Source organism: Paramisgurnus dabryanus, chromosome 6 (genome assembly GCF_030506205.2).
Source record: "Paramisgurnus dabryanus chromosome 6, PD_genome_1.1, whole genome shotgun sequence".
NCBI classification, from domain to species: Eukaryota; Metazoa; Chordata; class Actinopteri; order Cypriniformes; family Cobitidae; genus Paramisgurnus; species Paramisgurnus dabryanus.
Window position 1 is genome coordinate 36,355,562 of NC_133342.1, and position 13,961 is coordinate 36,369,522.

Sequence of the window (13,961 nt, forward strand, 5' to 3'; positions counted from 1 at the left end):
CACAATTTTTTACAGTGTATGTAGTTTCCATGTAAAATTGACTTACGGCTCCCCCATGTGGTTAAAGTGCAACAGTGCCTGGTATCAGACACTCTTTTGCAGGCAAGGGGAAAGGCGGGGCTGTGTGCTCTACCCTCCACTGCCACTTTCAGAGTGTGCTTGTAGCAGCTAGGAGGCTGCTCAAGTTGCTGCAGCAGTAGAATTTGTCCAGTTAAGAGTTGTTCTATCACTGAAATCATTTTACAGAGATTATTTAAAGGTTGAAAAACTACATAGTGTTGCTTTAAAATATGAATAAAATTATATTAGTTAATGAAATACAAAAAGTTGTTTATATGTTCATATATTTTTAGGGCGATTGTCTGGCAATCACATCTGCATTTTACCATTAAAAAAGAAGAGTTTCTAAACAGTTAATTAATCAAAGAAATTCTGTATACAGATAAGATTTGTAAAATTTACAAAAGTTCGCTGTAATGCATACAACTGTGGTGTTTTTACGGTTTTAAGTTGTATTTTTTACAGAATTGTTCTGGTAACCACAGCTGCCAGTATTTCTTCGTAAAAACTACGGATTTTGTTTACAGTGTACAGATTTTTTTTACAGTGTAGAAGCACTGGGCACCCAATTATAGCACTTAAACATGGAAAGTCACATTTTCATGCTAAGACCCTTTTAAGAAAGGAAACTTAAGTGGCTTCTCTGTTACAGAAAGCATCTTGGAAATGTCTATGTATGTAATTATGTTTTTATATGACCCTGTTTTAGATTATTTTTACAGGTATAATTTCAAAAAAATTTTGCATGTTTGTTTTGCTAGACACTGCTTGTATCATTTGTTTTTCAGAAATAATTTAAACAATTTAAAGACAAGTTTATTAATGTTTATTAAGATTGTGATGAAATATACTTTCATTGAGGATGTTTTAATAGTGTTGTATTAGACACAGAACCGTCATCTCCAAAATACATTGAAATAAAGGTTTTGAATGAGACATTAGTGTCAAAATGTTCTTATTCATATTTTGCATTGATAAATTTTACTGATAGTAGACTAGGAGACTATCCAGATATGTGAGCTAAGTCTCTGGGATGCATTTAAAGACAACTGATAAACTTTTGGTCTTTAGAGGAGATAATCTAAAATCATGATACAGTTGGAATGATTCAAGCTCCATATTCATAAGGGGAAAAGGAGAAAACCACTGAAGCTGGTTAAGCTATCTTTGTTATCATAAACCTGAGCATTTCTCCAGACTTTGATATGAACTTGATCACCAGGTTCCAGTGTAAGAACGACTCCATTGCTGGCATTACTATGGGTGGTTGATTTCCAAGAAGACACAGAGCATTGAGGTACATCATTTTTAAATAGACCGGCTCCCAGGTTAAATGGAGAACGTGTATGAGCATTAAATCTGAAGTAATAGGCTCCTTGTACTGGTGCTGTGAAAATACCTGTAATGCACATGTATATGAACTCAAGAACTGTAAGGTAAATGTTGTATTTATTTTTATACTATAATGATATTTTCATTACAGTGCTTACCAGTATTTGAATCATAGGCATTTCCAATGTTACTAAACACTTTCTTGTAGACCAGTGTTTTCCAATTATCATCAAAAGGCCCAATGCCCCCTGATCCTGATTCCAGAAGTCCGGCTGAAAATGCAATCTTTCGAGCTGTGAACGTGAATAGAATTTGGCAGCAAAAATATAAAATCTTTCATTTTAAATTAAATAAAAAAAATAAAATTCACATTTATTATCTTTCTGGAAATATTCAAACTTATTTTGTGAATCTTGTACTAAACTTTTCAAAGCTGTGAGAAAAAAAGACATTATTTCAATGAATGCAATGATCTCATAAAATTATCAGAGCAAAATCATTAAAATCCATAAAAACCCTTTGATAACAACAAATCATTACCAGTAAAATAACTTTAACCTTACCTTCATTCTCATTTAGTACTTTGTTTAATGTTTCTTGTAATGTTTGAATCTTTTCCTCCATCTTCTGCAGCTTCTCCAGCTCAGGAATCTGAACATTAATGTTCACAGTTGGTGTCATAAAATTTTGTGAAACTGAGCTGCCAACACAGAGCAGTAATAACAGTTGTAACACCACCAACATCTCGCTTGTTAGACGACTACATATGATTCCTGTGAATGCTCCACACTTTAGCTTTAAATGTCTGATACTGGTCTTTAAATAGGGTTCGAAACATTTTTGTTGAAAGAAATGTAAACACAAACATTTGAACTTTAGACTCATGCTGGACAAGGTTTGTTTGTTCCAGCACTGTAAAAAAATTCTGTAAAAATTGTATTACTGGGTATTACTGGCAACTAGCTGCCTGTTTAGTAGTTTCTGTTGGGTATATTACTGATCAAATACTGTATTAATATTATATTAGGCCTAAGGCCTGTTGTTTCTACACAAGGCTGTAATGACACCCAGTTAAACTTTCGTTTTCTCAGTTAACTTTCGTTTTCTAATTAAAAGAGCCCACGTGCGATCCTGCGACTATACCCCGATTGTTCTCACCACGATTAGTTTGAGAACCAAGGTCGAAACAACTGATAAACAAGAGTACGTCATTTTAGATTAGAGAATTCGTCCGGCTGTATTTCGCCACATTAACAATAAGTTGGTTGTGTCAGGGAAAGCCAAGGCCATGAGAACCAATAAGCAGAATATATCATTTTAGATATGAGGAAGGATTCAGCTGCACTTCTGCTACATCAAACAAATAAATTAATTGTGGCAGCCTGAGACCAATGAGAAGAATGTACGTCATCTCAGATAAGAAGTGTTTGATCTTACTGTATAAAAATGGAGTCAGATGTTGGGAGGGCAGATGATCTTTGAGCACCTCTTTGAGGGGTGTTGATTGTCTCACTTTTTTGGCTCGAGCGAATAAAGTAATTTTTGTTTGGCACCTGGAACCTTTGTCTTCTGAGTATTTTTCTTATGAAGATTCAAGCTAAGACTTTTTGCCTCAACATAATTTGGTGACCCCGGCGTGATTGGACAGAGGCTACACAGCAAAATTCCCGGTGTTAAATTAACACCGGCTTGGTGTTTATATGGGTACCACCAGCAGGGTGTTAAAAGTAACACTGAAGCAGTGTTAAGAGTTAATTAGATACTTAAGCAATCATTTGAGTGATGTTTTGATTATTGAAGACACCTGGTGATAATAAGCCGAACTACAACTACAACTTCCAGCCACTGCCTAAAATAAAATCAACTGAAAAGACATCTCTCTTATTACAAACCAGACTGACTTTTGTCTTCTTTGAAATTGTTTGGTCACCATTATGGTGATCAGTGGTTCCTTTAGTTGGGCAGTTTGACTCTTGTTTTCCATTTGAAGTCTTTGCAACAGTGTTTATTGAACATGTCATTTGTTGCAGAGGTTGTTAGAACAATTAAAATAAAATTTTGCTCAAATGTATGTTTTTCTTTATTGGTTTTAACTTGCAGAGCTTTCCTCAGATCAAGCTTATCAAATTTTATTGTTAAATAATTGTTGGAAAGTTTATTTTTTGCCTCACATGCAGATATCATAAATCACCCCATTAATCGCAACAATGGTGACATAATTTATGTTGCAATGCATGATGGGAGTCATGAGTTTTATACTATGGTGGATCCCAGCATGCTTTGTAACATCATGTTTGTCGCCATGGTTGCGATTAATGGGGTGATTCATAAAATCTGCACGTGAGGCAAAAAAGTATTTCCAGCAAGTATTTAACAATTACATTTGAAAAGCTTGATCTGAGGAAAGCTATGTTACTGAAATCCAATAAGGGAATAATATATATATGATCAACATCTAATTTTCTATGAGTACTGAATTTTGTTTCTCTGTTTTAAAACTATATAAACTTTGCTTCAACAGCCTTTCAAACAAACAATATGTTTAGTAAACACTTTTGCGAAGACCTCAAAGGCAGAAACAAGAGTCAAACCACCCAACTAAAGGAACCACTGATCACCATAATGGTGACCAAACAATTTCAAAGTAGACAAAAGTCAGTCTATTTTGTAATAAGAGAGATGTCTTTTCAGTTGATTTTATCTAAGGCAGTGGCTGGAAGTTGTAGTTGTAGTTCTGCCCATTATCACCAGGTGTCTTTAATAATCAAATAATCACTCAACTGATTACTTAAGTATCTTATTAACTTTAACACTGCTTTGGTGTTACTTTTAACACCCTGCTGGTGGTACCCATATAAACACAGAGCCGGTGTTAATTTAACACCGGGGATTTTGCTGTGTACGGAGTGGAGGGCTGCAGACGGTCGGCCGGGTCACACAAGGGCACGCCACTATGGAGGTGAACTTAAATTTACTTGCTTATTCTGTATAGTGCTTGTGTGGTCTGCCCGAAGGTAAGCCCTGAGCGGTGTTGATACTCCAGGCCTCTCCAAATTGAACACAGCGATTTGATACTTATACTACTAATTAATTTGCTTCTATTAAGATAAAGATAAAATATTGAATTGAAAAGCAATAAAGGGTTCCAGATTCTAAACAGGTGTGCGTGTGAGTGTGGGTGTCGGGCTTGGTGCTCGAAAAAACCCTGCTTGGGCAGGTCAATAATTTTGTGAACTGTGTTAAAACTGCAATCAGTTTGTGTGTTCTATATGAAGGTTGAGCTGATGAGAGAGTGTTTTTCTATGTCTGTGTCTTATTCAGCGTGGGAAAATGTTTGCCTGGTAGAGCTGTGTGTGTGAAGAGATAAGAGCAGAGAAAGAGCAGAGAAAGGAGGGGCTCATTGTGTATGAGAAAGAGAGTGAGAGAGATTTTTGTGAATGAGAAACCGTTTTGAGAGAGAATGTATGATCAGTGTGTGTGCCTATATGTGTGTGTTAGTAAAGAGATAAGGAGAAAGTGAGGCCTCTGTAAAACTGTAAATATGAGGGATTTTATCTTTAAAACATAGCTTGATTATAGAACATGATCTTATTTTTCATTTTCTCATTTTCTTTTTTCCTTAATAGACTTGATGAAGTAATTATGGATGATAATAACTTAAAATATAAGAGACGTGTATTTATAGCAGCTAGGGATGTTCATATTGTATATAATAATAATTGTTAACGCATGGTGAGACAAAGGTGGCCCCTAAATGACACAAATTAGCAAAAGCAAAACTTTTTGAAATGCGTCCTGCTTTAGAAATAACCTCTGTGGTAGATGAAAAAGAGACAATCTGCCCTTTTTGGATAATAGTCATCTGAGCTGATTGCGTGCTCTTTGATGAGGAAATGTTGCGTGAATATCTGATAATGTATGAATCCTGATTCTGTTGTTGATCTGTCGCTGCTGTTTGCACGTTTAAATGAGATAAAATGTTATTTTTTTATCAGGTCACAGACAACCGTCAACTATTTTTACTCAGTGACAATTTAATATTAAAATCTTATAAGTTAATGGTTAATGTTCAGTTAATAAGTTGCGGTTGTCGGTTGTGAAAATTAACTGATATGAACGTCCCTATTTGCAGCAGAAAGAGTGTGAAATGCTTAAATTCAAACTGAAATTAGAAATATTAACAATCACTTCTGGAAAAGCATTTAGCAAATATTTAGCAGTAATATGATATAAATTAATAGACTGGTATCTGAGATAATTAGTGGAAGTACAAAAGTTACCAGAAGTAGAGAAAAAGTGGCCATAGATAACCTGGCAAGTAATAATAAGAATCCTTTGTGGAATGTCATATTGATAGAATATTTAGACGAGGTTTGCTCATACAACCTTCAGAGATCAAGTAGGCCACGTATGCCTGAAACTGGAAATAATAATATTTTGGAAATATTATTTGTGAGTGTGAAGTTGTCTATTTATTCATTGGTCACCCCTTATTTTCTATTAGGGAATATAAAATAAATATTACATAATAGTAAACAATAATAAACAATATTATGAATAAATAAATGAATAAATAAAAAGTAATCTGTGATAAGAGTATATGCATGAATAGGATCGGTGCAATGTGAACGTAGGCCTTTGATTGCCTCTGTGACAGAGAAAGTGTAATAAGAGTATTTGTGGGAGAATTTGAGGGAGGAACCTTGAAGAAATAAATTTTCCAAATTAACCCATGTAATTAATTCTAATTATGTTGAAGTGTGTTTACAGACATGGCATCCACATCATTGGAAAGGCTGAAGTCCAGGCATCCTATCAGAAGGGATTTGATTACGAGAACTTCCAAACAAATGGACCAAACGTACCAAACACTTGAGGACAAAATGGCCAGAGGATGGGACATTTGAGGTAACAGTGTGTGAGGACATGAAAGTATCTGTAAAAAATTACAAACCCTAAGAGTAAAATATAGGAAAAGATGAAAAAATAATAATAATATTAATAATAATAATTGTTTTTAAGTCATTCAAAAAAGGAGGGACTTTGAAATGTATAAAAGGAATAAAGAGATTCTAAAAGAAGATGATAAAAAGTTGCAAAGACAAAGACAAAGGCCTCCTCTAGGGATGAGGGATCTGAGAACCAATTACCAATAATTATGACATACAATTTGAGGACAGAATAGAAGTAGAGCCAGACCAATCGCAGGCTAGAGCTAAATTCCTTTTACAAACCCCTATACACGCCACAAACACAGATGAGCCCACAAGCCCAATTTAAAAAAAAACAAAAAAAAAAACAAACAAAGACAGACGCATATCCTGATGCAGCCAAACCATTAGGACAGATGTTATACATAAGGCATATGATAGTGTAGCCACAGCCCTACATCAGATAACACCTCTAGACGTAGGCAGAACAGAAAGGCCTAAGTTAAGGATGGACAAATTTAGGAATTACATTTTAGAAAAAGTAAATGATACAACACCGACAGGAAGTGTAGAGTAGGGACCAGGCAGGCTGGAGAGATGAGACCAGTAAAAAGCTAAAAACAATAGGAAAATTCAAGCAAGCAGCCGCTATCTCAAGCATGGAGAGAGAGGGTGCAAGGATTTAAAGTTTGAGACTGGACGCTGGGTAAACGTTGGACAAGAACAGCAAGCTGCATGGATTTATGCCAAGAGACAATGTTTATGTTGAAGAACCCACACAGCAAAATCCCCAGTGTTAAATTAACACTGCTCGGTGTTTATATAATCCACACCAAGATTGGTGTTAAAAAAACACTAAATCAGTGTTAAAGTTAATAAGATAATGAAGTGATTGAGTCATTAATAGTGAACACCTGCTGGTCATTCGGTGTCAAATCAACTCAATTTTGGAACGGTTCCTGTCTTAAAATTTTTATTTTGTTGACTCTTTTTCTCGAGAAAGTAATACTAAAATGAGGAAGAAAGCCAAATTATTAAATGCAATAGATGAAATCACCATAGTTAAATGAACACTATCATCATCTCTGTTTGAAAACTAAAATTACAACTTGCTTGCAGAGTTACATGGATGATAGGTTTATCTTCTAAAGAACTGCTGTAAATCTGGTTAATAAAGTAAGTCACCATTGCTCCGATTAGTGTTTCCTTTAGTTGGGTACTTGGGTCTTAAAGTTAATTGTTAGTTTTCTTCTGCTCATTGTGGCAGTGTGTTTAGAAAACACAGCTGTTAAAGCAGAGGAAGATGAGAGAACTGAAGTCTATAACTGTTACTATGTTAATTAGTATGCAAGTATAAGTCTTGGGATTCAATGATATCATAAAAAAGTAATCACTGAATATAAATTTTTAATTTATGTTCTGCCAATCCTGTGAGGCTCCCATGAAATCCAACAGTGCTGTAAAAGTCCACATACCCTGAAGAGTGAAATATTGTTTACCCAAATCTAACCTGTGGTGTAAGTCAGACACACTGAGACTTCAACAATCAGCCTATAAAACACAATCATGGTGACAAACAACAACAAAGCTTCATGCCGCAATGCATGCTGGGTACCAGGATTGTAGAAAACTCATTCATAAATCCCATCATGCATTGCAACATGACAAAAATTTAGCAACTTTCTAACCATTAATTGTCACCATTGTTGAGATTTGTATCAGAAATCATGAAGTCTCTCTTAAGCAAAAAACAACAACAAAAAAACACACTAAAGCATTACGGCGGTCCCATTCAATGTCATTTGCGTAGAGATTTTTATATGACTGTTTCTTCATAATTAATTTGTGATCAAATGTTTCAATGATTTGTAGAGTAGAATATAATAAAAATAAACTGAGAAGGTCTGGGAGGTTTTCCCACTACATGAAGCAATGAACAAGTGGTCGTACTAAAACATTGATGCTATTGCTAAAAGAGGAGAGTTAGATCAGTGAAGGTCAAGGGACAAATGCCTAACTCCAGGCAGGCTCGGTGGGCACTTTTTTTCGGACGTTTCGATTTTACATTATCTTACCGGCCGGGTTCCAAAAACATCAAACCCGATGCTTTATCCCGTCTTTTTGAGCGTTCCGATCGCACTGCTACTCCTGAGCACATTTTACCAGAGACCATCATTATCTACGCGCTCAGATGGGAGGTCGAATCGAAGGTTTTGACAGCCTTAGAAGGGGTAACGCCCCCGGCTCTGTGCCCACCGAATCGTTTGTTTGTGCCGGAGAAGTTACGGTCTGACGTCCTCCAGTGGGGTCATTCTTCCAGTGTTGCTTGTCACCCAGGGGTTAGTAGAACTAGGTTCCTAGTCAAGCAACGATTTTGGTGGCCTGGTATGGCTCGTGACGTCCACGACTTCGTCTTGGCTTGTTCGGTTTGTGCCACTGGTAAGACTTCCAATCGACCTCCTGATGGGTTACTCTTAGCGTTGTCTGTCCCTTCGAGACCCTGGTCCCATATATCGCTAGATTTCATTACCGCCCTCCCACCCTCCCAGGGGTACGCGATCTGCCACCAGGGGAAAAATGTAATGGAGATCTGTTTCTTTAAGTGGGATTTTTCCATACAATAAATAAAAAACAGGTAACATGTCCTTTGTAATCACTTTTATTTTAAATAAAAAAAACTATCATTAATCAGTTTTTGATAGAAACAAGACAGCTGCTGTCTTTTTCTACACACTGCTCTTCTGTTATACACTGCAGCCGCTATATGCGTGCCAAATTGTTTCATTCATTCCATAAATATTATAAATATGCTTAACTGACTGAAATCAGGGAAACTGTCAAGTGTGGGACGTCTTATGATAAAGTTGTTAGTCACGAAAGAGGAGAGGGACCAAGAGAGAGAGAGACTTTTTTTATGGCAAAAATAGAAATAATGGAATGTGACGAGACATGGGCACAGGATACGCGAGCAATGTGTTTTCATGCATGGTAAAGAGACCGCCAATGAATTATATAATAAAATACTTAAATACTTACAAAGACACTGTAGAGAACTTATTAAAAGGTTTCATTTAATTTTGTTTTAAACTTGAGCTGTTATAATGAATCTGCAAACTATTATACACCTTTTGTGCGAACAGTAAAGGCTTTTGTGAATGGGTCTGCACGTTACGCACGCATCTAGGAGAGTGCACTGGTAAACATGAGGAAACTCATATATCATCTATTAGCTGACGGCAGTAAGTGTACGTTTTTTACCATAGTAAACTCGAATGGCATCAAAATATCACAGTGGTTAAACGCATACACGGGGGCGCGCATCATCTACGCTGAGCGTAGCTGCGTCTGGTCGTAGTTTCAGATGGTGCAACAAGAGTAAATATTTTTCACAATGTCAGACGTAGCTAAGCTCGACGTAGGACTTACACCCAACTTCTTAACGCCCGGCTGTTGTAAACTGCCCCTGTTTTTTTTTTTTTTGAAGTAGGGATTGGGGGTGCGCCAACCTGGTTGGGACATAGAAGGGGGTGCGCAGGAAAAAAGTTTGGGAACCCCTGGGATATACTTTCAAATAACACTTTATTTAAAAATGATTGCTTACTAGAAGTAATTATTTATGTTAATAATATGATACTATGATATCCAGCTCCCTCATACCAGTTTTTCATTCTTAATCATTTTTTAACACTGACACTTACAGATTAACTGCCATATAATGTAGACACTTAAACATCAAGAATCAGAGTATGATTCACAATGATGGTGACAATAAAATGAAAAGCTTCATGCTGCAATGCATGCTGGGTATCAACAAATTACAAATCTCATCCAGGACTCCCAGAATGCACTGGGGCATGAATAAATAATGAACTTTTTTACCATTTTCTTTGTCACCATTGTTGAGATTCATACTCTGATTCTTGATGTCTGTGCATCTACATTGTGCAGGGGTTAATGCTTTATGTGCTCCCTATCAAAATCCTTCAGAATAACAAACTGCTATGAGAGTTCTGGACCTTAAACTGTAGTGTTTCATTTTTAACAGAAAAGATGCTTTTAATGAGTGAGGAAAAACTGTATTATTAAATCTGTTCATTTAAATGTTTATATTTGACAGTGTACATTAACTATCAATATTGATTTACACAATTGTTTTTTCTTTGCTATAACAGTTTTAAACACAGTTAGAAAAAACTAACAAGCTAACAGTCAAGAGTCCAACTAAAACAACCACTGATCACAATAATGGTGACTTTAAATGAAACAGCCAACATCTAATCCTAAAATAAGAAAATAACTCTACAAGTAAGATCTAAAATGCAATTTTAGGTTTCAAACAGAGATGGTGATAGAGAGGAGAAAGTCACAGATTGCAGATTTTAACTCTCTTCGGTGTTACTTTTTTTAACATTCTAGAGATGGACCTATATAAACACTGAGCAGTGTTAATTTAACTCCTGGGATTTTGCAGTGTAGAAGTTCATGAGGGGGGAATATATAGTAGTTTCTGTTGGGTATATTACTGATCAAATACTGTATTAATATGTTATTAGGCCTAAGGCCTGTTGTTTCTACACAAGGCTGTAATGACACCCAGTTAAACTTTTGTTTTCTCAGTTAACTTTCGTTTCTTAATTAAAAGAGCCCAGGTGCGATCCTGCGACTATACCCCGATTGTTCTCACCACGATGGGTTTGAGAACCAAGGTCGAAACAACTGATAAACAAGAGTACGTCATTTTAGATTAGAGAATTCGTCAGTCTGTATTTCGCCACATTAACAATAAGTTGGTTGTGTCAGGGAAAGCCAAGGCCATGAGAACCAATAAACAGAATATATCATTTTAGATATGAGGAAGGATTCAGCTGCACTTCTGCTACATCAAACAAATAAATTAATTGTGGCAGCCTGAGACCAATGAGAAGAATGTACGTCATCTCAGATAAGAAGTGTTTGATCTTACTGTATAAAAATTGAGTCAGATGTTGGGAGGGCAGATGATCTTTGAGCAGCTCTATGAGGGGTGTTGATTGTCTCACTTTTTTGGCTCGAGCGAATAAAGTAATTTTTGTTTGGCACCTGGAACCTTTGTCTCCTGAGTATTTTTCTTATGAAGATTCAAGCTAAGACTTTTTGCCACAACACCTGTAACATACTGTAGATTTTACATTTATGTTATTTACTGGCAACAGTTTGTTCAAAGTTAAATGAACATTAAACATTTTCAGTCTTTATTTTTACAGTAAGTTACTGATGTTGTGGCAAAAAGTCTTAGCTTGAATCTTCATTTTTTTTCATCACACGCAATCTAGTCAGCCTAAAATTCCCCTGCATCATTGAAAAACAATGGGGAAAAATGGGAACCAATACCAGCTCTCTATAGATCAGTGGTTCTCAATCCTGGTCCTGGAGGCCCACTGCTCTGCACATTTTGTATAAGAGAGACATACAAAATGTGCAGAGCAGTGGGCCGCCAGGACCAGGATTGAGAACCACTGCTATAGATGGATTTCAGTCATGTGACCTTTTACGTCATGCCGCCATCTTGAGGACCTACCGAGTACCAGTAGGTTATTGACAAGAATTGGCTACCTTGCTACGATTTACGGATTTCTTATCTTTTACTGTCTATGATTCTTACGGATACAGTAAAGGGCTACGAAAGACAACATGAAAATAAACGCTACTTTAAAAAAATACATCTTGTTTGGGGTGTGATGCCTACTTGATCCCTGATGCGTTCTTCCAGCCGCTGTCCGCTGCTACCGAACTACCACTATTTTACAACATAAGAAGGCGCGACACAACATGAAACTTTGCTCGAAGTATCTTGGATCTCTACACATGAACGCGAGCATTGAGAACATTCCCAGCTAACAGAAAAAAGTTCTAAGAACGTTCCCTGAAAGTTCCCAAGGTTCCCAAAAACGTTCTGCCAACGAAAAAAGTGTCCAGTTTTCTTGACGTTCTAAGAACGTTTTTGTGTTGTCTGAACATTAGAGGAATGTTACATTTTACCATTTTTAAACGTTATGACAATGTCATGTTATAATGTTCACACAATGTTTAAAACAACAACTGTTTATTATATTGACATGTTTGACTGTTATGTAAATGATAGAGAAACACTGCATTTTATTATTTTATAAAACATTATTTCTGAATGTTCAGTAAATATATTGCTGTAGAAAACACAATTCACTTATTAGGCTTAGATGTCGATGTTTTGTTTAATTTTAAGTCACCATTATTGTGATTAGTGTTTGTTTTAGTTGGACTCTTGACTTTTTGCTAGCTAGTTTTTTCCCTGGTTGTGTTAACTTTATGTTAATGCACCACATTTGTTATGAACATGTAAAGTTAATAGTGTAATTCTGTGGTTGTTGGTACATAATGGTAAAGATCATTACCTAACTAATTTACTAATCAAAAGTGTATTTTCTGTCAATGATGTAAATGAGATCCAGCACTTTCACAGCAGTTTCGGAAATCGGACCACTTCAGGTCCTCTAAATGGCGGAAGACAAGTGAGTGACGTCAGCTGATATCCATGTTTACTCTCCTCTTTTTCGGAGTTGCTTTCTTTCAGCGTCTGACTCTGACCTTCAAATGTTTGAAATATAAAGTCTTATGAAGACAGTTTGTCCTTAATGACATCCCCAGGACCATCATTGAAATCCACTTGATATGTAATGAGTTTACAGTTAAAAACATTTATTTTAAACTGCTAAATTTAAGCATTTGGTAATTGAAGCTTCAATGAACAGTATGTATTAAAAAAGAAGAAAAAAAACAAACCTCAAAGGGAAATTCTCCAAAAGCAGCAGACACCACCACCTCCTGATGCAAGGCAGTAAGTTCGTTTTGGTAAACCATTCTCTGCAACCATATGAAAAAATAGGTCATTGAAATTTGGCTCCCCTTGTGATGTCAGAAGGGGATAATACCGCCCATTAATCAACTCATTTGCATTTAAGAGGACACACCCAAAACGCCACATTTTTGCTCACACCTATAAAGTGGCAATTTTAACATGTTATAATAAATTATCTATATGAGCTATTTGAGCTAAACTTCACATATGTACTCTTGGGACACCAAAGATTTATTTTAAATTTTAAAAAGTCTTGTGAAATGTCCCCTTTAAGACTTGGAAAATATTTTGTTATAACGAATCATGATTGTTTACAATTGATTTGGTTTGCAGAGGCATCCTAATGTAATATAGCTAAATATACATGAAATTAATAAATTCTTCCCATTGTGAATATCGCCTTTTGTAATGTTAACCCCAACTATATAGTTTTTTTGTGCTTTCAGCAAATCCAAATCAAAGAGTTACATTTTGCATTCGCAAATTTTGATATTTCTAGCTATTATAGTAAGCCTCCAAATGGCAACTCTCTATCAAAATAATGTTATAATGATCTAACACAACCAAAAACAACTGTTCAGTCTTACTTGTGAAAGTTGAATTTCCCGAGACTTGTTTTGAGGTGTGTGACGGGTTGTACAGCCCCAAACTGTACAGTTGCAATGAAAGTAATGAAGAAATTGCCATCACTAATATGGCGGCTCTGGTGACCCACGATCCAGCAGCCGAAGCGCGTTCTAGTTGAGTCCACCGCCCAGATGCTT

The 13,961-nt window shown here is 36.1% G+C and overlaps 1 protein-coding gene and 1 long non-coding RNA gene across 3 annotated transcripts; both read right to left on the reverse strand.

Moving 5' to 3' along the window:
* Positions 1-863: 863 nt before the first annotated feature.
* On the reverse strand, positions 864-2,201 carry LOC135767455 (complement C1q-like protein 3). Its single transcript, XM_065277181.2, has 3 exons — positions 1,956-2,201; positions 1,551-1,685; positions 864-1,459 (listed from the first exon to the last, which is right to left on the reverse strand). Exons 1-3 carry the CDS (start codon positions 2,134-2,136, stop codon positions 1,182-1,184), a joined length of 594 nt encoding a protein of 197 aa, XP_065133253.1. The 5' UTR covers positions 2,137-2,201; the 3' UTR covers positions 864-1,181.
* A 9,995-nt stretch (positions 2,202-12,196) lies between these two features.
* Positions 12,197-13,919, reverse strand: LOC135767506 (uncharacterized). Of its 2 annotated transcripts, none has more exons than XR_010542048.2 (3): positions 13,785-13,919; positions 13,122-13,335; positions 12,197-12,926 (listed from the first exon to the last, which is right to left on the reverse strand). It is a non-coding gene; the product is annotated as an uncharacterized lncRNA (long non-coding RNA). The 2 variants fall into 2 exon arrangements; XR_010542047.2 differs by having other exon boundaries at positions 13,122-13,202; positions 13,785-13,899.
* Between the last annotated feature and the right edge of the window lie 42 nt (positions 13,920-13,961).